Consider the following 10,026-nt stretch of genomic DNA (forward strand, 5'->3'; position numbering starts at 1 on the left):
TTTAAGATTACTGGATTCAGTAACTTGTCTTACTCTAATACATGTATTGCACGTTTTTGGAAGACTAAAGATTCTTTGCTCGAGATCAACGCGACAAATATTGTACTTCGTGGTGAACGTTTCGCTACAGCCTTTCGACCTCTGTGATCGAGTTTTCGCTTTTCCTCGATTTTATACTCGATCTCCGTAGCATGCTACTCCTTAAAGGTTCACCGCGAAGCGACGCTCTCATCGAATTCCTCGCACTGCATTTAGAAAATGATCGGAACATGGCGACCGGTGGTGTCTCCTCGTCCTCGCGTTTCCTGTCAAAACATTGTGTTACGACCGTTCGCGGAGAGACGCGGCCGCTAGGAGAACGCGTCAGCCAGAGTCGTAAATTCTCGCTACGATCATGTTAATCGACGCCGCGAAATAGTCGTTCCCCTGTTTCGTTTAGGATAACAGAGGTGGTTTAATGAATGTAACACTGTATTAACAGGTTAACATAGAACAATATATTTTACAATAATCTGATGAAGATGTTACAGAAATTTGACTCGACTTTGATCTCTAGATAAATTCGTTTGCTATGTTCGGTGTGTCACGTTTGACTCGTCAGAAGGAACTGCCCGCCCTTCGATTATTTTCGTCTTTTCTGGAAGGCGACCCCCACTACTTTCGGATCACGCCACATTCTTTTACGCGAGGTAAAATAACGGCCACGAGTCGACGTTTCTGGAGGTCGCCCTGCTTAATGAACCATGCGCTTGCCACTACAATGTTTGTTTGCCGGGCAGCCGCGACGATCCGTCTGCGATGTTGTAGGACCGCGAGCGACGGTTAGAAAATACAGCCTGTTGTACGGCTCGTGGCGTAACACATTGCGTTTAAAAATATTGAATCCAATCGCTTAAAGACTTGAATAACTTCCCAACTCGATCCTTCTCTTCTGTTCAAAAGATTTAAAAAGCATTTGAAGAAAGAAGATAGTCCAGTTTTCTTTTGAGAGATTTAACAGATTTTAAGAAGAAAGTAATACGGAAGCATACGAAGATGTAGATCTAACAGAATGCTTGAGAATCTTGAACTTGGAGCTTGAAGATCTGTGAATATCTTTGAAAAAAGGAGACCGAAAGTTCCTTTATGTGATTTTACCTTCCGATACAAGGTACATCCCACATCTTCTGATCTTTTCCAAAATCCTCGCCGTCCTGCAGCGTCTGCGGAAGATCCTTATTCAATGTTTCCGGCAAAAAGAGAGTCAGAAGACCGCCCATAATTCCGAGTGTGCCCAGCACAAGAAGAGGTAGGAACGAGGACACAACATTGAGATAGACTATGAAGGGTGCGAGGATACTAGCAACGTATCCCATTATATGTATCAAAGCTACACCCTGAGCTCTAACCACAGTTGGTTATACTTCAGCCGCATATTGGAGACCGATATTGTATGAAATGTTTATCCAAAATCTACCGAGAATTGCCAGAGAAGCTGTATATATACCTGAAAAAAATTTTAGCATTAGTTTTTAATTCTAATTTTTTATGAAATAATTTTAGAAAATTTTAAGGAATAAAAAGGGAAGAAATTATTTTATCTGTCTGTAATTTGTCTGGTTGTCTGCAATAGTTGATACAAGCATTTGCTAAGCTTAATATAAGCGTGCTTAGCTCTAAGCTAAGCACAAGCAATAAGCTTCTTATCTATAAAACGTTAATCTAGCCAATTTGAATCTAAGGGATTGTATTATGGATTACGGCTACTGAAAGCCATATAGCACTGCTGGAGCGCTGAAGCCCATCATTTTGAGGACTATTGCCAACGCCCTTTGATATATGCGGAAATACGAAGCGATCTTATGATCAAAGCAGTAGAAGGGGAAATAAAATATCTTTACAACGGATACATGATAGGGCTTGGAAACTATTCTAGCAATGTAGCAAATAATCTACAAGCATTTGCATGTTATAAATATTCCAAAATATACATTTTCTTCCTTTCAAAAAGCACAATGTTATACGAATGAAAAATATTCGTCTGATTAAGTCAAAATTATCGACTTAGGTTATTTAGAAGATTGATCGGTAATATAGAAGGGTGAATATATAAAAACGAAATGTACGAACTATTGGAAACGGCAGAAGCCCAGATGCTGAAGATACCAGAAATGACGAGGGAACCACACGCCAGCCATCTTCTGCCCCATCGATCAAGAACGAGCGTGAGGAACGTGTCAGCAGGCAGCTCGGTTGCTGCAGCAATCGTGAACGTAACAAACACGTCCAGGCCTAAATTATCGACGTTTCGTACGTGACCATCGAACACCAAAGAAATCGCCATCCTATATTTCGTAAAACAATTTCATATGATAAAGAAAAGCACGCTATCATATTTCATGTGAGAAGCAAATTCCTTGCTTCAGAAATGAAGTATTTTTAGACAAAAGATATAAAACTGTTCGTGAGATTTTTACAAGATACAATTCCGATTTTACGTCAATCTATTTGATATCTGTTTAATAGCGATACGAACCAAATAACAATAAATAGAATCGTGATATTCCGTAGTCGTGGCGTTCTAAATAGATCCAACACGGAGTACGTTTTGTCTGCTTCCTCCTCTTTGCAGATTCTGGCACAGGTTTCCTGTTATTAGCAAATTTTTAACTAGTTAATGTCGTTTGTCTGTTTTTCTTACAAATTTATGTGAATCTGTTATGTGTACAAAGATTACGATAAAATCCGGAAGAAAGTTTATGTTATATTTGTATGAGACGATCCTTTCGAAATAGTTTACTTGGACGTTCGCAAATTTTTTCATTTTACTTTATAAAACATCAAACCTCTGAAAGTCGATTATCTCCTTATATCGTACATTAATGTTAATATTGCCATGATCTATTCATAGACTGAGCAGTTTCCAAATGTTTAATCTATTTGTATAAAAATTTTCAAAGATAAAAACAATATACAAATTCAATAAATAACATTACAGAAATAGACAATAACAGACAATAACAGAAATTGACAGCAATTTATCGCTGGCAATTTAGGTGATGAATAAGATATAAAATTACTAGGTTGTAAACAAATTTTCATTACGTAAAAGACCCAATTAGACTTCTATTCAAAGAAAATGATTATATGATATGCTTAAAGGCATATAAATTGGTATTTATAGAACGCACATAAAGCAGGAAAGATCATAAAAGTAGAAAATACGGAAAAGATTGCGGTAATCGGTTTATTTACCCGGAATCGTCTATAGATGTCATCGGGCACCTTGGTGCCGTTGATTCGCTCGAATTTACCAAGGATTTTAATGGCCCTGTCTATCTGACCTTGACTGACCAGCCATCGAGCGCTTTCCGGTATCAACCATGGCGTACCTACGGCTAGAACAAGAGGAACTGAGGTGACAATACAGGTCATCCTCCAGTCGGCCAAATAATAGGCGATCCAGGGTAGAATGCAAGTTGCAAATGTGAAGAATATTGCGATCGACATATTCGCCACGAATGTCATCCACTTTGGTCCAACGTATTCTAATACTGGAATAAAAAACATAATATTTAGAAGAATCATCTGTGAAAGAAATATTCTGTGAATAAAGAATGGAACAATATATTAGGTTGTCGCAGAAATTTCTTTCGTCTCGTAAGGAGATAATAGACGCATACTATTTTTTGTTTTATATTATTTTATTGAATTATATTCATTGGGACAAAATAGATCATACGTAATTCAATAAAATAATATAAAACGAAAGAAACTTTTGGGGCAACTTAACGCAATATGAAGAAGAAAAATTTGAGTTACAAATATATAAAAAGTAGATATACAATATATAGATTAATTTAACAAACGTGTTTAGTTCTACGATTAAATCGTGTTTAGATCTAATAACAAGGACTTTAATAATTTCCCGATGATTGTTCAAGCCCATTTAAATTTCCGTAAGTGTTTCGATACTTATCGACAAGAATACGTTTCTATTTACGAATTATACAGGGTGGTTGGTAACTGGTGGTACACGCGGAAAGGGGATGATTCTACGTGAAAAAAGAAGTCGAAAATATAGAATAAAAATTTTTCGTTTGAGGCTTTGTTTTCGAGAAAATCGACTTTGAATTTTCGCTCGGTACGCGTGCACTTTATCACGTCTCGTTATAACGGATCTCACTGTAGATCGTTGTCTCAATTGACGTTATTTTTAAAATTTTTTAAATTTTTAAATTTTTAAATTTTTAAATTTTTAAATTTTTAAATTTTTAAATTTTTAAATTTTTAAATTTTTAAATTTTTAAATTTTTAAATTTTTAAATTTTTAAATTTTTAAATTTTTAAATTTTTATTCTATATTTTCGACTTCTTTTTTCGCGTAGAATCACCCCCTTTCCGCTTGTACCACCAATTACCAATCACCCTGTATTTCTTAAAGATACAAAAGGTAGAATCACGCGTAACTAGCAATATCATAAATTAACTGTAAATAAACGGATCGTTAGAGTCAAAGGATCATTTACATAATTCAAACACGAGCGTGTGTTACCTTGTTAAGCTATTTATGGTAGATATTGAAAGATCGATAAGCCTGAGATACATATTTATGTCGAAACGAACATTCTCTACGGAAAGTCGAGTCTAATTCGATGAAAACAATTGACTTCCTGAACGAACATATCGATATATATCCACAGTGCAATGACAAGTAAATATTGCTCTATTTTCGTACAAGAAAACAGATTAAAACGATGAGAAGTTATCTTGAACAATTGAACTGACCTTCGCGATGAATGAATCTCGCAATTTCACGAATACGTAGACGAAATTAATGTCTGATGCGTATACGTCCAATAAATTAGAAACGCAAGGTTGTAACTCTTTAATCGTATAACAGGACAAGATGCGATAAACACGTGGAAATATATCATAGTGAACAACGTCTATTTGTAGTTGCCGTAAAATAGGGAGTAATTGCTCTTAATGAAGCAACCGTGTTAGCCATTTAATAGTGGCTTGCTTCTAATCCGGAATCACCTTCAATTAGTTGTAACTAGTGGCTTCCTGATAATTACCGCTCAGTGGTTGTTTCTTTTTTTTTTTTTTTTTTTGCTTTATTATAATTGCGATGCTCGAACCATGTTTACCATGGAACTCGCTTCCTTATTTAAAATCACTTTGTACCATTGATCTTTACTTTTCATGCTTCATAATGAACCAATTAGAATTCATAATAAACCAAAATGACGAACGTTCGTTTAAATCACGAGTTTCAGATATTTCTATTCTCTAAAATTACCTGAATTAATTTTTATTAAATAAAATAGCTATAGGATAATTCCACAAATCAGATATTTTGAGCAAATATCTCGGAATTTCCTGTTTAATTCGCCGTAAATTTTCCCAATACGCTCTGGACCTCCTACATATATATAACGTGTCTATACATAACTGTTAATTCATCATTTTCTCGTAATCCTAACAAACAATGCTTAAAAACTTTAACTACATTTTGGATTATTATCTCGCACGAATAAATTTTAAGCTATTAATCGCTTTCCTGAAAATCTGGGTTGGTTATCAGCTTCGGTACGAGACCATCGAGTAACTCCGGTACGCATGAACGGAAATAATCTCCCAGTTATATCCAAATGTTTAATAATTTTCTACATAGAAATTTAATGAAAAACAAGAATAGAAGAACCTCGCATTACAAAAATCAACTTCCATGAAATCTAAATATTATTTATGCTGTCTGTAATTTTCAACATCTTCTTTCGCAAATCATCATCACCATCATCATCATCACCATTGCGACAGCCATTCTAAAATATATGTATCATTAATTTAATAGAAAATAAGAGTAGAAGAACCTCACGTTATAAAAATCAACATTCATAAAACCAACAAAATATCGTTTTTTAAATATATGTATCATTCAGTTTGTATTGCCTTTACAACGCGTAGATAGGGCGAGGAGATCTCTTCTGAAGACGAGATATTATTCTCATAGAAAGGATACAGAAAGGAGAAGAAGACGTAAAGAAGCTTCTCTGAGACCACTCGTTTCATCACTTCGCCTCTCAAGGTTTACTGCCTTTAACATTACATTATTCGCGCAGAAAAAGTATTCGCTTTTCTCCCAGCTGTTTCCGTCACCCTGTTATTTCATATCGTGTTACCGCTCGATCAAAAGCGACAACTCATTTATTGTAAACGAAGATTCCGTGCGACACAGTTAGCAAAGATAAATTACAGACGATCGTATTAATAATAATAATCTGACCGATATCTCGCAATGCGACCAATCGATAAACGCGAGCACCGTCCAACGCAAGGACGTTGTTAACGTTTCGAAACTGATTAACGTTCGTTCTCTTCTTTCTTTTCTTTCGTTTCTTCCTTCTCGCCTGTTGGCTCGTAAAAGTATCTTAGCATTTATAGACATTTTTTATTTATTTATATTTATTATATATGATGGTATCATAATTAGTACAACAAAGTATTATTACGTTTCTGTTATATATTCATGAATATATTGGAATTTCATTAGGATCGTAATAAAGTCATATAATAATTATATCGAATATGACGTCAGAATGATAAATACGGTTATTATAATGCAGAGTTTCAATTAAGTAAATTTAAAAATCTATATACAACATACAAAATTATTTAGCGTAATTATATATTTCACAGTAATTACAAAAATATTTAATTATAAAAATAGTCAAACATTTATTATATTAATAAATCCCGATATTTGATAACCATTTATTACATGTTTAAGATAACTATTTATGCTGTATATTTGTACTAAATAAATGTTTGCATTAAATATCTCGTAACTTCTATGTGCATCTTCAGAAATGCTTCAAACTTTACCAATATAATCATTACAATGCTAATGAAATTTCAGAATGTTTTATATAACACATATTCTACATACATGTAGTATCGTGGACGAAAGGCCTGGGAAATATCGGGCGAACTATGAACACTGTCGCGAGAGCCGAGGCGCCGTCGGGCCCATCAATGTGTCATCGGTCTTTTCAAGTGCACAGTTTCGTGGAAAAGACCTACGTGACCCTGGCTACGAGCGTCTGCAGAACACGTGTGCGGTGGGCCTAGGAAAAGGACAACAGAATGCGACAACGGCCAGAGAGGGTCAGTCGAGGAGCAGGGTGCGAGTCGAGAATCAGAGCGCGAGTCGAGAAACAGAGTGCGAGTCGAGAAGCCGAGTGCGAGTTGAGCGGAGACGGTGGTTGCGAGTGGCGTTGCCGAGAGAGTGTGGATTGCGCTGTTTTCTGTACGTTTGGTATGAATAGTTCAAGTTAAGCCACAATCGTCTTTTCTGTCTGATTAACATCTCTATATTGTCCACTTTTTGTAAACATATTACATCACGATATTACATATATTTCAAGAACTTTGCAATAAAAAATAAAACTTATTACATTTAAGATATGGTTATATCGCACAGGCTCGAATATGATAAAGAGGTTAAATAAATGTCTCGAATCTCCGCAACAAACTCACACAAACCACCTAAAACACGTATACACAATGTGCATTCACTACGAACTCGACTCCCATTCCCTGTCAAAATCACAGGCATGCAGAGTCAATTTCACTGCTCGAGCTAGTTGAATAGGGAAGAAGGTCGAGAGCTGGAGTGAAGGAGCATAGTTGGTAAAGAATCGCGTGCCGCCGCGCCATTAAGATCAAGCCCACGATCTCAACAATAAATATTAGACGGTTCTCTGACCTGCATTTCGCGTGCGACTCGGAACGATTCAAAAACGCGTAAATTTCCCATGAGTCGAATCAAACGTTCGCGATTTATCGCATTTAGGTTATATCGATATTGTCCACGAGTGGAGGCATTCAAACACAGATTGCTTTGTGTCACTCTATCGTAACTGCCCGTAATACATGATAATTTAATTTCGAATTCTTTCGAATATATGCACGTAACGAAAAATTTGTATTGGTTAGTCAATTGCAGACCAACCAGTTGTTAGCCAGTGAAAATAATGTAGATAATAATAGTGAAGAATTAGCTCGAGAAGAGTAAACAAACAAGGCGTCTTAATAAAAGGCACAATGTAGGTCCGCAAAGTGGTGGGATTTCGGCGCATGCGCATTGTTTCGCATCAACTTACAATTAGACATGCACGAAAGCTTCATTTCTGCCGCATACATACTTGGATTCGCGTGCATGAAATTCACAAAGTAGGTTATTGCTTGAAAAACAGCTTTAATCGAGCGAAGCTTTTAACCAGACTGAAATCAAGTCTCGGTTTCTTTAGAAATTCAGATGGAATAAGAGAAACCTATTTTATCTGTGGATAAAGGTTAGGCTGCATCGGTTGGCTTATATGACTTTCCGGTGACTTTGAAGGGTAATACGGCGCCGGCGGTCGAGAAGGTAACTTCTCTATTGAACGAGATCTTATTGATCTCGTCTAAGCAGGAAGAGTCTGTCGGCCCTTTGATTTTATACGAGTCTTTCCATTCACGATCGTGCGAGCTGGCTACAGGCGACGACACGGACCCCCGACAAAACTGTCTGAGTCTATTCAAGGCGACGTCAAATAGTTTCACTCGGAGAGATGAATGGAGATAAGAATCACCGGAGCGTCTCTGCGCTTCGATGACAATGATATTTGGTAAATCCTCTTCTCAACCAACTCAAACTTTATCGATAATAAAATATGGAAAATATGACTGCAAATAATACGTGAAAAATAATGGAAATATTCTATAGGATATTTGAATGTTTATTAGAGAATTTTAATAATAATATGGAACATAAAGAAGAAAGAAATTCGATGATACTAAATAATGATGATACTGAAAATTTCAGTGATTTTTATTAATATAAAATTAACATTAATATAAATAAAAACAAAATCTATTATAAATGATATAGACGAACTTTTTAACTAAATATCGTTAGAAAGAAAAGTGACACAAGTATACATACGAAACAATACAAAAAATCCGCATCTATCTAGAGAAATTTGTTATGAATTTCAAAGTCTGTATAAATACGTATACTAATACATAAAGCTTCTAAAGCTCTAAAGTTTTAGTGTTTAAAAAAAGGTACAAAAATATTTCTATTAAAATATATATGATATTTTCCACGGTATTTTCTACGCAGTTTCTACAATTAAGGATTTCCTCGTTCCCATCGATTTTCCTCTAGTTGTGAGACCCTCGGATAATCACGTCCCTTTCATTTTATCTTCGCTACGCTCGATTATAAATACGGAACTGAATATAGAATTATTTGCAAATCAATGAATCCGATGATGTAATTTGTTACGCGCTCGAAACGAATTAGTATCACTTATCTTAGTTTCAATCAATACCTCACTTTCTCAAGTCATTGATTAAAATACGATTTACACTCGTACAGATCGAGCCTTCTTTCTCAATATTTCCGTCGAATATTCGTGATCAATCGTTTAATCGACCTTGATAATTAGAATAGAAATAAGAAAATTCGAACGCCAAATCATTAACGAACCAGCCACTTGCTCACGAATCTCGTCAACTTGGCCTTATTTTGTCGAACAAATTGTAAATTTTTCCAACCTCGGCTTGAGTCATCGATTCAGGGTTAATGCACGTCACCTGAGTTTCTTTGGTCTCGATTTTCACAATTGAAATGCTGTCTGCAGGACAAACTTGCTATTCGATCAAGAAAACTCGTTTCAATGACTCGTCTGATGAACTTTCAATCAGCGTTCTTACGTTTCAACAGAGTCTCTTCAAAAGTTTCAATCAGGGTCTTAACGCTGTCTAGATTTTCTCTTCAGTATATTGATATTAGAACAATAACTGGAAAATATATTTCTACAGTATTATAATTGAAATTTTTTCATGTAGAGTTATAATAAAATTTTGTATTATAAATTGCCTGTATTATGGATATCAGACAATGAATTCAGCATGAATTATATCGATCTTATATTAAACAATTTATTAGAATTTTCAATGGAATATTTAAAATGTTACTTGATTGTTTTA

At 35.4% G+C, this 10,026-nt stretch overlaps 1 protein-coding gene across 1 annotated transcript; it reads right to left on the reverse strand.

Moving 5' to 3' along the window:
- Positions 1–1,481, reverse strand: LOC117162406 (carcinine transporter-like). Its single transcript, XM_033344297.2, has 2 exons — positions 1,138–1,481; positions 1–305 (listed from the first exon to the last, which is right to left on the reverse strand). Exons 1-2 carry the CDS (start codon positions 1,353–1,355, stop codon positions 125–127), a joined length of 399 nt encoding a protein of 132 aa, XP_033200188.2. The 5' UTR covers positions 1,356–1,481; the 3' UTR covers positions 1–124.
- Positions 1,482–10,026: the final 8,545 nt, after the last annotated feature.

The sequence above is a fragment of the Bombus vancouverensis genome, unplaced genomic scaffold, assembly GCF_051014615.1.
Source record: "Bombus vancouverensis nearcticus unplaced genomic scaffold, iyBomVanc1_principal scaffold0037, whole genome shotgun sequence".
Lineage (NCBI taxonomy): Eukaryota > Metazoa > Arthropoda > Insecta > Hymenoptera > Apidae > Bombus > Bombus vancouverensis.